A 17,291-nucleotide genomic window follows, 5' to 3' on the forward strand; every position below is an offset into this window, starting at 1 on the left:
TGACTGCGTTGGAGCCTGTGAGACTCCTCAGCGTTGAGGGGAGGAAACAAATAATGAAAAGAGGACAGGTAGTCTGAAGCCTGTGGGGGATGTGGTGAAGGATTAATACCTTGGAAAGCTCAGTTCTCAGCTTAAATGCTAATCTGTCTTTAAGAAGCACAGCCTGGTTATGATCTGCTGTGTGTGTGTGTGTGTGTGTGTGTGTGTGTGTGTGTGTGTGTGTGTGTGTGTGTGTGTTTGTGTGTGTGTGTGTGTGTGTGTGTGTGTGTGTGTGTGTGTTTTCAGCAACATTTTCCAACCTTAGTTAAATGTATGGGGGTAAAGTACAGCCGGGCCGTTGCTAAAACACAATACCTACTGTTAGCCAGCCATGTGCAGCAGCTTTGCATAAGCTGAAATGCAGACAGGCCACAGGGAGACGTGAACTGTAGGCATCACAAACATAGTGACAGTGATACAGATAGGTTAGCTGGCGTTTTCTAGTTCAGTGACACTGAGGCAGTGATGCTGAACACATTAGGTAACACTTCAGTGAATGTGGATCGTCTTAGTTTGGCTGACACTAAAAGGTTGAGTAAGGTTAAGAACAATACCTGCATCCTCTCTCTCTCTCATGAGGCATTTCTTTTATTTTGGAATTAGGGGAAAACTACAGTAGAGATACAGTGTCAATGTGCTGTGCCTTAAGCAGAATTAAAATAATAGTATAATATTAATCTACATTTACAAAAGACTTTTTTTAAAACTTGTTTTACAATAAAGCTTGACAGGAGCTAAAGATACAGAGAACAATTTAAAAAAATTATTCGATGGAGAAAGAGCACACCCACAGTCAAATAAATAGGAGACAACATAAAGGAATGGAAGCTCAATAAAACTGAATAAAATCTGGAAAAGGTCTTTGGTGAAAGAATGTTTCTTTCACCAAGAAAATGTAGAGGAGGTCACTGACTCTGCTGATCTGATATCGGTCATTCCAAAGCTTAAATTATTGTTGTTCATTTATTGTGTTGTGTAGTTTTTTGAATAAAAGTCTAAAAACAACCCAAAGATAATATTTTTATGGCCAATGATAGATGGTCACAATGCAGTGTAACACTATATATCCAACCATGCGTACTGTTATTGCTTCTGCCCTCCTTTACGCATGTTTTACCATGAAATCTCGCTACGTCCTTTGGGCATTCATATCCTACTGTGTGCACTCTAAATGCTAACGTATGGATATTATTTAACTTAATAAATCATATGTGCATTTGCCATTTTCTAATGGCGTTCCTTCTTGGTTTGTATGAAACCTGACATTTCTTCGTAAGTATGTTTGAGCACCTGTGTAGACTCACAGTATGTGTCCTTCTGGGTTGCCATGGCTGCAGAAAGCCTCAGTCACTGCTGGTTGCTTTAAAAGCTCCTATAATATCACACCTCCAGTGAGAAAATGTCAGTGCAGGACTCAGCTTTTTCTCCAGGGGCAAAAGTCTGCTTTCGGTAGCATGGGGTCTCATGGATGCACTGTAAACAGCAATTGGAAAGTGAGTTTGAATATATGTTTCGAATGGCGTGGTGCTGTACTGCTCGTCCAGAGCATTGGGGGGCAGCATAAACTCAGCTGATACTGTGTCTGGTACTCTGGGGAGCTGCCAAACTAAAGATGCTGTTTTGTTTTCTTCTACTTTTACTTTTCATTATAGCAATGGAGTTAATATACTGTAATATATGCAAATGGCATCGTTGCTGTAATACTTATAAAATGGCCTGAAGTGGCACTGACTCTTTGCTACTACTGTATGAACACACAATGACTAGTAAGTGGTTTGATTGTGTCAGGTCATCTACTGATTGCCATGCTTTGTGCGTTGATTACTAATAGATCCTTCTACACCAGTTTTCACTTATTACATATTTCTACTTAACTTGAGTGTGCTTTGACTTTGGTCAGTATTAATTTCAGGAAATCACCAGCAGAGTTGACTTCTCTGCTTCTACTGTATCTCTATTAGAGTGGTTATTGTTTGAATTGTAACCTGCTACTATTTGTATTCAGATAATCATTTTGTGCATGTTACATAGTTTGAGCTTTTTCTGCATTTGTTTGTTTTATGTAGTAAAAACTGTAACAATTTACACAGTTCTTTGGCCAAAACAAGCCAGTTTCAATGTATCACCTATTTTTGCTAAATCCAAGCATATTTCACAGTTTTCAGTGCCTTTGTCTGTGATAATGCCGTCTGTGGTGAAAGGAAAGAATGCAAAGCTGGTTTGTTCAAGGCTGACTGAACTGGCTGATGTGCTACTAATGGGCAGGTGTTGACTTGATTTACATCTGGAAACTAAAGCTGTAGAAGTTTTTCAGTAGTCGGTGGATGTCTGCAGGAAATGCAGAAACATAACATGGCAAGCTCTGGAACCTATCTTTGCCCATGCAGAGACTTTTCCTCAGGGCAAATTACTGCTTGGTCTAGTCTGAATGGCTTTACTACAGTGATAGTGACTGAGTGAGGGCATAGCTGGTATCAGAGGTGGATGTGAACTGACATGTCCATACACTCAACCCACCAGCATGTTGACTTTAGAATGTCTCATTTACCAGTAGACCAGAAATGCTCTGAGAGATTAGTGTCAGCAGATGTTTTTAAGGCTGGGGAGTAGTTCTGGACCAATGTACGCTGGTGACTGCGTTTGGACTCATTGCGGGCTGTGCACTGTACAGGTTCTGCATGCATGGAGTGTAATGGGGTGTTTCAACAACTTTAGCTCTGCAATCAAAGATGGCTGATTAATCACTTTCAAGGCAGTGTGTTTTAATAGACATTACACTGGTAATCTACACTTTTCCACTTGAGTTCTGTTTTTCCACTTTAAATTCACCCATTTACAGTAATTGAAAACATACTCACCAAATAAATCCCCAGGGTATGCAGTATAGAAATACCCATGAATATGTGAATGTCCCCATATATATATATACTACATTTAAATAAAAGCTGTTGTATGGATTACTAAAGAAAAAAAGACATTTTAAGTAAAATGAATAAATAAATAAAATTACACCTTATTGAAAAGTTTTTGCCTAGTAAATTCTGTGAAACAGCAATTCTGTAGAGATTATAGGGCAGCTGTGACTTCATGGTGGTGGGACATGGTTTAGGCCAAGAGATGATTGGGGATGGCATTTTTGAAATGTCAAAAGGGGTGAGACGTGCAGAGCTGCCAGCTGGCTTATCATTAGTTTGTCCCTGTGCTAAATTGTCATGGCTATAGATTTCCTTTTATGGTGAAGGGGTGGGCTCTTCCTACAGCTGATGTTGGGAAAACAAAAAAGTATTTTCTGTATTTCATGTTGCGTTGCACAATAACCAAAGTAACCAAAGACATTTTGCTGAATAGGTCAGTTGATAAATGCCACTGTACTTTATAATGGTTGTATGTACAGTATCTTCCCTAAGCCGTGGCCTTGTTGACCAAGCAGGTTGTCTTTTCACTCCTTTTGCTTTCTGACATTTTTCGGTTGTTTGCCACAGCAACTTTTAAAGGTGATAATGTGTCCGTGTTGTGTTTGCTCCTTTTTTTAATATCCCTCAAGTGGTTTGGAATGTGGTTTTTTTTTTCATGTTAAAAAGCAACCATTAATTATAGGTTTGTGATTGGATTTGCTTCTAGGGATCCAAGGCAACTTCAATACTGTACTGTATATTGCCACATTTTTCTACTTTGAGAAAGCAAATTAGCTGATTCTGAGTCATGGCACTGTGTACATAGTGTCAACTAGCTCACTAAAAATCAGTGTATCAGTAATTGTGAAAGCGCTGTACCCCTGGAGGAGGGACATTTATTCAGGAAATGTCCTCCACAGGCACAATCAAGCAGCCTAGTAGGCTCACATGAGACCCCCACTTGGAGCCCATAGGGATCAGGGCTATCAAAGGACTGGTGAACAGTGTATGGTCATTACTGCCCAGACAGCGCTCTGACTGTAGCTGCTGGCAACTGTAACAAGACTTCAAACTAAGGCTGCACTGCGTCAAAGTAAAATAGAAAGCAAACTTTATTTCAGTCAGAATTTAATTTTGTGAGTTTGTTTTTCAGTTATTAAACCATATATATGTATCGGTTATACTTTAATATTGTTTATCTGTGTTAGATCACACCGCAACCTTAGTCCGTACAGTACATGTTCTAGTGCTGTTTCATCTGTATGGTCCTTTGCACATGTGAGTTCAAAACACATGCATGTACTGTAGGTACACAGAATCTTCTTGGTGTCAGAAACAGAAAGAATGTGAGGAAACGCCTGTGCATTCATCTAAACACGCACAAACACAAATAAGAGGTGCAGAAACAGATGTCTGCAGACATACGCCCACAAGCGTCACACACTGGAAACACACTGTTGTGTGCAGCAACACAGATTTGAGCAGACAAATGTAAACATACTTGCACATCTGGAGCAGCAGCCAGAAATGTGAGACTGTTCGCAACTAGTGCAGACACCTGAGCCAGAGGCTGAAAGTCGTACCATTTTGTTCTGCACAAATTTGCCATCACACATGAATAAATACTTGAATCTGTTTTTAAAAAGGGATGCTAAGAGATTTTATGATTATATCAATCAAGGATAAAGCCCCTGACATAAGTCTGATACACCCAAAACATAACATAACCCTTTTGCTAAAAGGTTTGAGTTTTATTGCAATGTACTGTAATAAGGACTTTGCATTAGATTTTCTGGCTGTGAGAACTGGAGAGCAATGGCATTCAACTCTGAAACACTTTCACACTTAAGACAGACTGTTATTACTAAGTTATGCCCTTTGAACATGCTCAGTTAACAAACTTGACAGATGCTTATTCTTGTAACGATTGTTATTCATATTAATTTCATGTCTTGATTCTTTCCATGTAAACAATTAAACTGACATTCTTCTATGAGATTTTAGTACAACAATTTATTTTTCATCAGCTGTAAATTTGGAGTGAACAGTTCAAAACCTCCTGTCACTGTGTTTTTCCATCATCTTTAGTCCCATTTTCTTTGTACATGTTTTGATTTACATCTCATACTGGATTCCACGAATGAACTCAGTATGAATACCTGTAGGCGTTTATTGTGAGTTGCAGTGAGTTATAGTCATATTTATTATTGGGAGTGAGATTATGTCGCTTTCACTAACACGTCATTGTGTTGCTGTGGAAAGCCATTGGAAAATTAAGTTGACACGTGTCAGAAGCCTTGGCTCTGTTTTGTTGCAGTGTTCATGGGAATCAGTGGGAGGAATCAATTTCCATTCAAGACATCACAGAGAGCTTAAAATAGGGAGTAGTGAAAAGGTGTTGCTATGGTATATGTACAGTCAAATAGAGAAGCAGTAAAAGGCAACAGGTTTAAATAACCCAAAGCAACATTTGATTGTTGGTATTGATTGGTGTTGGATTCAGGGTTATCATTGGGTGGAACTGTGGTGTATGGATGGCCAGGAGCGACAGTGAGTAAATGTGTAGTAGTTTCTTACATATGAACAGTATTGAAAAATACAAATATATTTGGAGACAATGGAGCAAGGAAAGCAGTGGATTAGCGTCATATTTCTTCCTTTGTTTTTTATTTCAGGATGTTTCACCTGTAGGTTGTTGTTTATTTTTTCTTTTATTATTCGAATAACCAGCGAGCCATGCTGTAAAACTACTTAAGCAGTTTCACCCTTTAGAAGGACATGGACAAATTTAAATAATAAATAATATTCGATGTGATACAAAACTTCAGAGAAGCCCATCAAAGGCAGCACAGGAAATTGTCATAAATATTTAAAAATCCTACACCTCGCAATATGAGTTCATACAAGCATCATAGCATGAAATAACCCAGTGAGTGTGTTTATAAATATACACCTAATGGATTAACACAACTCTTTAGACATGTCTGCTGAAGATATGCTGTACAAACTACTGTAGCTTCAGAAAGCATTACTTTGGTACATGACAGTTTTCAGTTTTGTGCATGCGTGTGCGCGTGTTAAAATCATACTTTTACTTTACTTGGTCATTAGTGAACATGTTCAAGGTTCTCCTCAAGGTTTGTTTAACCTGTAAATTATAGTTATATAGTTTCTTGTTGATCTAGGAACTGTAAAAAAAATCATAGTTAACAGCATCTGATGTGTGCTGTCAATTATTCCTCTGATGCATTGGAACATATGTGGTATAATCATATTCATGGCTAATTAGCATCTATATGCAATTACATAATTAGACAACAATTCACCTTCATGCATTCAGCTCTGCAAAATCATAATTATTTTTCCACATAATGACTGATTAATTATAGTAGATTAGTTTTCATATTAGAAGCAGTGATGAAAAATCTATTTATTACTTTATTTATGGGGGAAAAATCTAATGTCAGTGGAATAATGAGCCTCACAAGCCAGGGAAAATAAGTATTAATATCATTATTAAATTATTGAAAGTCTGCTTTTTTGATTATGCTTTATGAAGAAATTAAAGCAGTCTTTCTATACATGCTTATTGTAACCATAGTCTAAGGCCAGTAATTATAGATCTAAGGTTATTAAGGACATTTTGTAGGCTTATGGCTAAAGAGAAGTAGCTGTAGAGAGGCTGGAGTGCCAGAAGGGGGTCCTGCAGCACTCTGTGCACCCCTGCTGTGCTTATGAATATAGTGTGAACTGAAGCGTCGTCACAGCTGAAGTGGACAAGAAAGAGAAGTTCAGGTTCTGGTTTATCCACTTTAAATGTTTTTCTTTCCCAGCTTGTTTATTGAGGTTGAATAGAAGTCTGGTTTGTTTCTCTTATCTGTGCGTGTCCTGTCTGTCTTCTTTATGAAATAGGAAGGTGTATGACTAATTCATGAGCACACATGACAGTGAGTTTGATTGCTTTCATCTGGTTCTGTAATTCAATTTATAGGTTTTTAAGAGACCCTAAGAAAAATTAGTTTGTAAAAGTATTATTGTATGTTGGATCCAGATGAAACTGTATTTAGGCATACATCCATCCATCCATCCATCCATTTTCTAAACCGCTTACTCCCTAATGCGGGGTCACGGGGGTGCTGGAGCCCAACCCAGCTGGCTATGAGCGAGAGGCAGGGTACACCCTGGACGGGTCGCCAGTCCATCGCAGGGCAACACATAGACAGACAACCATTCACACACACACACACACACACACACACACACACACACACACACACACACACACACACACACACACACACACACACTCACACCTACGGGCAATGGAGAGAAGCCAATCAACCTAATGCACGTCTTTGGACTGCGGGAGGAAGCCGGAGAACCCGGAGAGAACCCACGCAAACACGGGGAGAACGTGCAAACTCCACACAGAAAGGCACCAGGGCCGCCTCCGGGAATCGAACCCAGAACCTTCTTGCACCACCGTGCTGCCCGGCATACATACAGTACCTGAAAATACATCTGTTTTTCCATCTTGGCCATTGTTACAAAATGTATGTTACAATGCCAATTCAATTATTATTAACCTATTTCTCCTCTTCTCCATTCAATTCTCTGTGGCCCTTTGGTTTCATAAAACACTTACAGCTTCCCTCTCAACCATCATCCCCACCGTAGAGCTGTACCACATAAATGGGCACTGTTCCGAAATGAGATGTGACAAACAAGAAATCTGGAATACATGGACGTCCAAGTCCTAATCCAAGTCCTATTTCACAAGCTCTGTTCAGTTTATTTTATATTTATTTTTAAAGCATTATTATAAAGCACTACTATTTCTAATAGACAATAGGGTTGAAATTGTAGTGACACAGTTTTATGGGAATGAGCCTTCAGTTTGATAAATTGTTTCACATGTCATTAGAGATAAGGGATGATTCTAAACTGTCTTTTTCCAGAACACTGCACAATGAAAATGAAAATGCATCACTCATGGAGTGATAAGTCTGGTGGAAATCAGCTGAGCAGATCATACTGTGAGCTTCCTGGTTCATCACAACAATCAGTTTCTCATCTACAAGTGTAGTGTAATAAGCACAGCTCCTCCCTGTTGTGCTGTTCCTTGGAAGACGTAGCTTGGTAGAACTCATGTCACCACTGAGTAATATCACCAAACAAAGTCCCAGATTTTACATTTCTATTTGACAGGAAGCTCTTTGGCTCTTGTCCCCATGCAGTTTGTGCTGAGTAAGGACTCTCTTCTGGAGTCATAACTCTGAGCTGCAGACAATTCAGCTCCACCCAAAATCCCGAAGGAGATATAAGTTAAGCTGTTTTCACTTATGAATCCCGGAGGGACTTTGTCATGAATACATCTTAACATTAGGTTTCAATTTCATCATATCACCTTGCTTAAAGTAGCAGTGGCAACAATCGATTGTTAGTTGATGTTTCAGTCATTGTACCGAGAAAGAAAAATAAATATATTTGTCAGTCCCTGATTTTGTTAGTTTTATTACATTTTCTCTTCTTTTCTCCTAAACATAAAGTCTATGGTCTTTGTCAAAATACAGTACAAATGAACTAATTAATCAAGGTGCAACTAATCCTTATTCATACTGTACCTTTTATATTTTATTATATTGGTTTACTATTTTTTTTTTATCCAGTCGCTCTCTTGATCTTTGACAGCACCATTTGTTTTGCCTTCACATAGAATGGCACTGACAGGAAGGTAATTACAGGATCCTGTGCCACTACCACAGTTATGTGAACTGTGTTGACTTGAGAACTGTCACTTTCCAACAAACTGAAGGCAGAACGTAAACAGTGAAAGCCAACCACGAGTCGTACTGTAGCTCGTCTCATGTTTAGATATTGTCCTCTCATTGTCCTCTCAGAGTGCTCTCATACTTGATGTACGTGCAGGTAAGCACTCTGTTTTTTTAGTCCTCATAAGAATCGGTGCATTCATTTTGACAGTAAACAAAAGAATTCTTAAAGAATCAAACTTGAATAACACTAATGTGTAAACATAACGATCTGAGAACTTTTATTTGCAGCACCTCTGGCCTTTGCAGAATTCACTTGCACAGGCCTCAGAACAGAAAATACTGAATCATTCATAACTGTCTAATCTCAAACAGGTTCTTCAATGCTGTTGGCAAAGCTCAATACAGTAATTCAATCTATTCACTTCCCTCTCTGGCACAAAAACTCCAAGCCCCATAGAGCAATGTTCACATACACAATGAGAACTGAAAAGATATTACGCTCACAGACACAAAGGTACAGCAGCTGCAGGTGAAGCGTTACTGCTTTTTTGATTGCTTGCTTTCAAGTCCAAGAACGTATCTTTGCTGATAAAAACCAAGGACGTGTATTTTGTATGAGTAGCTACTGTAGCTTTAGCATTAACAAATAGCCTAGTGGTGTGAGGGAGCTTAAGAAGTGGCAACAGTCTTGACGTGAGGATGATTATTATGTCAAGTCTTATCTTAAATAGTCTGGGTTGCAGCAGAGTGCATCTCTTCTACTTAGTGCTGCTGGACTCTTCTCTCTTCCTTTGTCCTGGGTGTTAAACTGTGTCGTCTTTCTGTCCTCATTTGCTTCATTGCTCCAGTATTGGCCATAAAAATTGTCCCTTATTTCACTGTTTCACTTGAGGAAAGTGTTAACCACTCTATGAACCCCAGCAGCTTTCCAGTCACTTCGTTTGCTGAGTGCACAGCAGCCAGTCACTGGTTTACCAACCACCAACGACCTCTGCTGATAATACAAGTCTTCACAGTTACATATATTCTTCATGTATTTTTCCTGTATCATACATTGATATTTTCATAATAACTCTTGAAGACAGATACAGTTGAAAAGCTGAGTGCTGCATTAGTCCACAAAAGCTGTACTCTGATTACATTTTGGCTTGACTTGATCCTAACAGTAATGTACACATGTACAGACTGGCCTCCATCTGCAGACGTCTCCCACACACTGGGGGAGAACACTGGCAGTAGCAACTGGACCACTTAGACACAAAAATAGAAAAACAGAATAGCTGTACATATTTAAAGGGAGGCGTAATGCCACACGGTCCATTTTCCTCTGAACTGCACTGGTCCCCCCATCTGCTTGGTACTGGGAGGGTCCTTTACAAGCGTCCCCTGCAGGCTTTAGTGTCCATTGTTGAGCAGATGAAAGAGCAGCAGCAGAAGGCTGAAGGCAGCTTGAAGCATTATGATGGGGGACGAAGCACAGTTTGGGAGGCTGTTGGACGGCAGGGTGGATTGGCCAATGAGCAGTTCATTTCCCAGGACCTGGGAAAAGACAGAGAGGTCAGCTTATGGCCGCGTTATCTGCAAACGCCCAGATTTTTCTATATACACATTCACAGAGGTGCACAGTGACAGAACACACATGCGTGGGTAATATTGCATCCAGTGGGTTCCTTGTCGTCTCTATGGTTTCTGGAGGAGACGTATTACTCCTGTTCTCTTTGCTGCTGTGGGTCGGGCTCAGCGTAGTCGATTGGCCGAGAGTTGGCTGCTGGGCCGATTCGCTTCCAAACATCACAAGCGCATTCCCTGAAACGTGCACAGCAGTAAAAAAAAAAAAAAAAAAGTTATTATATTTCAGCAACTCTGTCTTCATATGTATTCATCAAGTTCCATTCGTGTCTTATTCAATCATTGCAGATGCCGCTGGTTCTGAATTGTAAATTCTGCTAGGCCAGAGTTAATTTGGATTTGGTCAGTAGAGGAGAGAGAGCGGGGAAAACACAGAAAATAGAAAATAATCAGTATTCTCTTCGTGTCTCCAAACTGCACCTGCCTCCCCACATTGACCTCATTAACTCATAGACCATTCGCACCGGCCAAACAACTCTGAGACCTCTCTCTGTATCTTTTCTAGGCAGGGGGCCGAGGAAAGACTGGCCAAAGATTCACCTCAGTGCCCACACCAAGCAAAGATTCTCATCGTGTGTTCAGGTCCAGTGGTAGGACTGCTCTCACTGAGGTCAGTAATAAGGACACTCGTTTATTTACAGTCCAGAGCAGAGGAAAATTAGCAGTCAGAAATGCATACATGACAGACATAATTACACTTGATGTGTTTTTTATGCACTTTTTCATTATTTAATAGTTAATATCTTGTTTAATAAATAATTTCTGCTGCTTTCTGAAGTGTCTAAGTTACACTCATGAGTTTAATTATTTAACATAATTCATATTGTAATCCCTAAAACTGAATAGCTTGCATGCAGGTGATTTATACTTGATACATACAGTACTCTCTCCATCCCACAGTTTGAGAAATTCATCTTTAATGTCATAAATTCTTTTGGTATTTAGTTCTTCAGTAGCTGGTAATGGGGATGTTGACTGTTACTCTACATAAAAGGATCAATATGACTTGTTTTATTCGGTGTTGGGCTGTGACATGTCCTTTCATACATTTCCTTGACTTCCAAATTAAAATGCCTGATAACTGTTTACTGTAGTTATACTGCTGTTACAGGATCTTATTAGTCCAACAGCTTCAGGTCCTCTAATTGCAACTGTTCCACAGATTGATCTCTGAGACAATGGGTTGATGATACTTTGGAATGATACTTTACAAATATTAGCACCACTAACTGTTCTGATACAGTTCTAACTTTAGAACAGCTACTGTATAATAACAATCTTGGTGTTAGTTTGATTATAACTATTCTAGGGAAAAAGTTTCCATCTTTTTAACTTTCTCTAATCTAAAGGAAAGCATTTAAAAGTACATGCACATCTGGTGTTTGGAGGAGATTTAATAAATATTTGATTACCCAACAATCACAGGGCCAACTTACTTATAATTCACTAAGAAGTGACTGAACAGCCAGGCAGAATTACCAAGGAAACCACATGAAGGGGATGATTAATAATGAGGTGATGAAGTGAGCAAGTAAATGGGAGAGGAACTGGTTGAGCGGTGAAAGCGAGATAGGGAGAGAAGGTGTACTGTTAATTTCAATGGACCTTACTCTCCTGCTGGGAAACAGTCGCCGCGCTGAATCACCACAAACGACGGTTTAAATATCCCTCGATACGCGTTATCAGTGCGCATTCTTTTAATGGGGGGGATGCTGTTTTGCAATAATTACATTTTTCCGGCCGTGCAGAAATGATAGAACAGGCCACTAAGGTACAAAGTAAGTGGGGTGAACTGAAAACTGACAAATGTTGTACATACTGTGATAAGTAAGTGTAATAAGTGCAATTGACACACTGTTCATTGCTGCAGTCTGGTGTGGCTAAAGAGAAACTGCATTTTGTACCATTGGACCTCATCTTACTCTGGCTGACCTAGCTTTTGTGTGAAATGTCTGTTGTTTCAAGTTGTCAATGACACGATTGAAAACAGTAGCCTGAAAAGACACACGCTCCTTTAACTTTTAGCTACACACTAGCAGTTTAACAAGACACTTAGAGAAATCAAATTCTGTACCTGTCACATGAAAGCAGATACCTCTGTATAAACACAAGCTCTAGCTCAAAAGCCTGAGTCAGTGCATTCCAGTACACTGCATATCAAGTGACACTTACGAAGACAGATGTTGTCGGTAAAAGATCCCAGGAAATTATTACAGTCCTCTCTCTGGCTCCCGCTTGCTGAGCAGGAACACCAAGGAGCTACGCTGGACGTGGCGTTGTCCACGTAGTTGGGCGTTATTGTACTTCCTGCAGAGAGACCACATCACGCCTCAGTGGGATTAAATATGCATTCTGCTATGATTTAATCATAGCTCTTTATTTTCTAAAACATTAGTGAACGCTGCACTTCCTGTTTCCTGACCTGATGTGAGGGAATGGGAAGATTTTGTACTACTGCTTAAACTGGCAGTGCACTCACTCACATGGCGTAAAGGACAGATATTGAGTAATACTCCAATTTTCTCTTTTTAGGTCACTGGCATTGTATTTTTTCTCTGCGCCTGTTTTTTCGAACCTAGTGGAGGTGCAATTTAAAGTGCTTTAATAAATACAAGACAGGAATGAAAATGCCAAGTGTGTGTTAGTGCTGAGGGGCACCATTTGTGGCTCCTAATGCGTTTGGTTAGCTCCTCTCCAATGTGTGTGTGTGTGGGGGGTGGCTTTTGTTTTTTTACGTCTGTCTGTCCTTTGCATACAGTAACAGAAGTGAGAGGGAAAAATGCATTTGTTAATTTCACTCTAGGTAGCCTTTGTCATTACAATTTTTACACACAACACATGCCATATATGTATTCCTTCTCTTCCCACCTCATTTCTGTCTCCTATAAGTGGTTTTGCTCAGATTGTTACCTCTCAGGCGCGTACGTACCGATCAGACCCGTGTAAGCCAGTAGACAGGCTGCATAGTTCCCTTGCTTGCAACCACTCGCCGACATTTTAGAGGGTTCGCAATCGTATTGAAATTGTGCCAGACGAGATCTAAAGAAACAACAGGCACTGGTTAGTATGAAAATAATAGGTGTCTGTGTTGTTCTAAAGTTTGCTTCATTCTTTCTAACCTTTTAATTAAGAGTTTGCCTCTCTGACATTAAGAAACAATGTTGGCTTTGCTAAAGACTGAAAGCACTGGACTGTAATGTGAAAGTGATAGAAAGAATAATATATTTCATCCCCAGACCTGGGATCATTAGTAAAGCCCTCTGAGTGTAATGGGGCTGTGAAAAATAATGGCCATGACCAGAGATAGCAATGAGCGATAACTCTGATCCATCTGGCTCTTTATCTGTTCTAAATATTTAATGTGTTATTCCAACAGGCTCTCTCAGGGGTGTTCTAACCAATGGTGGTAGAAAGCTCTAGGCTCAAACAGTGGGCCATTTTGTTGATTGAATGGCTGTTTATTTGGTTTCAAAGAACCATAATCTTCAACAGCAACGACCCAAATATGTACAGTGAATTTATCTTTAATCTATATCCAAGGAATACTTGAATAAAGAAGGGATAATGAAGCATTGGCTTTTTATGATTTTAGATATAAGAGGTGGGTCATTAGGCACAACAAACTGGGGGATTATGACCACAGTAATATGTTATTATATCCATATTAGACCATGGTGAAGTCATGAATAACCTTAATATTTGTTAAAGACAAGAGAGCAAAACTACTGTAAGATGCTGAAACATATGGCGCTCTGTTTCACCTGCAGACATAGTCAGCAGTGCAGGCTCTCATCTGTGTGATGCAGTTGGGTTTTTCCACACTTTCATAGGAGCAGCTGGGCACGATGGTCTGTCGCCGACGCTCTGCGCACGCTGTGTCCGTACAGGGGCAGAAGAGCAGCTCGTGTGTGTAGTCGGCAGGAACGCGGTCAAAGAACCTGCGCAGAGCCTTGTTGCATTTGGGCCTGTTGCACAGGCCGGATTTGGCAGTGGGTTTGATACAAGCTGAGACATATTCTGTGCGCAGCTTCTGGCACAAGTCGTCAACATTGCAAGCCTTGGCTGCATCCAGGCAGCGATTTACAGTTGTCATGCCAGCATCAGAGTCTGTGGATGAAAGTAAGGTCAAAGACAAACACAGACATCAGTGGAAAACAACAGCAATAGAGCAAAAAGGTTTTGTTTATACTGTATGGATCTGGGCATATCAGACCATAGGTTTGCACTCACTTTAGTCTTTTTTCTGATCTGTAACCCTATTTATGTATCAATTTTGCAGATTAGAACTAAAATTCAACTTAAAAGTACTTTAAATAAACAAGAGAATCGATCCTTTTAATTCATCAAATACTTTTCTTGTTTTGGGGGGTTTAGATGCTGACGTTAAGTGTATTGTATTGCTTGTGTAACTCAAGGACACAAGGGACGTCTAGTTGCTCTGAGCATTCTTCAAACAAAAGCCAAATACAGTTGCATAATAGACTATAGAACAAACGTAAAAGCAGAGTCAGTGTACCCACCGGCTGTAATAGAGGCTAAGCGGACATAGTCATAATCCCGCTGCACAGTCTCATAGGGATAACGTTCCACCAGGTTGAGGCCTGAAAGTATAACCAACACAGATAACAATATTGGCTTGGATGTTGTAAAGTAAATTGTAATTAATAGACAGATGGCATCAGGTAACAACCAACCATGTATAACAGACTGATGAAGGCTCCAGTAGATGCTCAGGCAGTTCTTCTCTTTCTTCATGCCTCGTTTACACTGGCAGCCATGCAGTGGGCTGGACAGTAGGGCAGACACTGCGTTGGCACACTGGCTCCTGGCACCAGGACCAAGCTTCATGCTGCCATTGCCCGCCACACATTGACGCAAAGTCCGTAAACGTGGACTACAGGTCTCATCACTCGAGCACGAGTCTCCTGCCACCAAGCAGTCTCTTCCTGCCAGTATAACCTCTAGAAGAGCTGTGGGAGAGCAGAAAAAACATATTTGAACTGTGAGGCAAACTGAAGAAAAATCAGACGTTTCAAAGAAAATAAAACAAACATTGGCCATAGCCAGTGTAACAACTTCTCCTAAAAAGTGTTAACATACAGTGACAACAGCTGAGGAACAAAGGAGTATTGTAAGAGTGAAAACAGCTGAAGAAGACAGAAGTATTCTAAGAGCTGTGAATACGAAACATAAAACATTGTTTACGTCGTCAACAACCCTCACAAGGCATTAGACATTCACCAGTTCAACAATTCAAGACATTGCAGACATGGTCCATACTGCAGCATTCAATGCCTTCATTAGCAGTAATTAGAAAGGCAGGTTGGAACTTACAAAGAAAATACAGAGATGAGACATTGTGTTTTTATTGGCCAAGTTTTATGATGAGACCATAAATAACCTCTGCTAAAGTGATGGAAAAGCCAACGCATGGAGGAGGAAGGAATCATGGTCCAAAGCATGTAATGCTCAATGGGGAAGTTTGGTGGAGGTCCTGTCATACTGATGCTGAAACAGAGTTAATATTGCTTGATTGATGATGGATGATGATAGCAGCATGGTCAATGTGGAGGTGTACAGAAAGCACACAAGAACAAGATCTAAACCACACAAAGTCAGGGAGAAATAAATGAAGGAGCAGTGAAACAATAAAAAAAGCACCAAATAAAAAGAAACCTACAATTCTATTATGTCAGTATGTCTTATTGCACACTAGGGGTTTAGTGAGTATAAAGGTTAGGTTAAAATTTGTAGACTTTTAAACAATTTTAATCATAAATGGTGGAAAGAGTTTTTCCTTTTGTATAAAAGGATCTTTTCACATAACTTTGATTAATCATTATAATGTTTTACTAGTTCTTTATAGCTGGGCTAGCAGCTACAGAAACGATAGCTTTGTCGTGAAAAGAATGGCCTCGGAGCTGAATCACCTGCTCTTCTTACTAATGCCAGGTAAGTTGGGAAATATAACCTATTCATGGTGAATGCACATATTTTATATACAGCTATCTGAAAGACTCAAGTGGTAAGTGTGTCCATACTGTATACATATGTGAATCGATGCTGTTTTTCACTTCACAACAGTGTCCTAGCAGCGGAGCAGTGAACTTAAACATTAGGTGTTTGGTTTGTACTGACTATAGTGTGAACATGAAGCAGGAATCGTGAATATGCATCTGTTGCTGGGTTGAAACTCTCCATTTGTCTGTGTGCCAGTGCAACAGCTGGTAAGATGTTAGATGCTGGTTTTATTTTGCATCTGGGAATTCAAACGGCAGGATGCAAAGTTTAGCTACATGTGGAATGGGGTGTTTTTGTTAAATACAGTATAGTGAAAAGAAAATGTTCCGAAGTGTATGTTAATGTAGAGAGGTGCTTGTTGAAGCACCTGTCAGCAGTACAAAAGGCTTAAGCAAATCTAAAGCATCTAAACAATCAGATTATTATCTGCTGGAAGAAGTCGCTGGCTGGCTGACAGACTAGCAAGGTCCTCATCAAATGAAACAACAAGCACGTGAGACAGCATGTGAATGAGGAACTAACGCTTGAAAAACTGATTTCTAGAACTTGTTTGAAGAAGAGTAGTAGTTGCTCTGTTAGTGATCATTGTGTCTGTGTCTTATCAGATGTTACAACGCTTTGCTAATGCGAACATGGACATCTGGGCACATATTACTGTATAATTCAAAGGTATAATTAGAATATTCTTAGACGTCTTGTGCTGCTGGTCCAGCTCTTTGACACATGGTTAAGCTAGAAGGTAAACAGCAGTTGGGGGTTTAAAAGAACATAATTATACGTGTCAAGATCTTAACCCCGTGTGTGAAAATGTCAACAATTAGAAGTAAACATTTTAATTGGAGAGTCTTTTTGTCACAAAACCCACAGAGGTACCGTAACAGCAGTGAAGGTGTTGGAGATGAAGATGTTTCTTATGAACGTTTCTTTTGTTTTT

The 17,291-nt window shown here is 39.8% G+C and overlaps 1 protein-coding gene and 1 long non-coding RNA gene across 3 annotated transcripts in view; one reads left to right on the plus strand and one right to left on the minus strand.

Annotated features, from left to right (window-relative positions):
* LOC114864930 (uncharacterized) overlaps nt 1-17,291 on the plus strand; it is a 62,671-nt gene that overhangs the window by 521 nt on the left and 44,859 nt on the right. For both annotated transcript variants that reach the window (XR_003787445.3, XR_003787446.3), the window contains exon 2: nt 10,842-10,946. This is a non-coding gene — a long non-coding RNA (uncharacterized LOC114864930). The remainder of the gene's footprint in view (nt 1-10,841; nt 10,947-17,291) is intronic.
* gfra4b (GDNF family receptor alpha 4b) overlaps nt 8,961-17,291 on the minus strand; it is a 30,672-nt gene continuing 22,341 nt past the window's right edge. Inside the window, exons 2-8 of the mRNA XM_029165946.3 lie at nt 15,031-15,306; nt 14,857-14,937; nt 14,098-14,443; nt 13,266-13,375; nt 12,509-12,643; nt 10,347-10,513; nt 8,961-10,246 (exon numbers count right to left, since the gene is read on the minus strand). Coding sequence (XP_029021779.1) covers nt 10,103-10,246; nt 10,347-10,513; nt 12,509-12,643; nt 13,266-13,375; nt 14,098-14,443; nt 14,857-14,937; nt 15,031-15,306 — 1,259 coding nt within the window. The 3' untranslated portion in view covers nt 8,961-10,102. The remainder of the gene's footprint in view (nt 10,247-10,346; nt 10,514-12,508; nt 12,644-13,265; nt 13,376-14,097; nt 14,444-14,856; nt 14,938-15,030; nt 15,307-17,291) is intronic.

Source organism: Betta splendens, chromosome 10 (assembly GCF_900634795.4).
Source record: "Betta splendens chromosome 10, fBetSpl5.4, whole genome shotgun sequence".
Taxonomy (NCBI): Eukaryota; Metazoa; Chordata; class Actinopteri; order Anabantiformes; family Osphronemidae; genus Betta; species Betta splendens.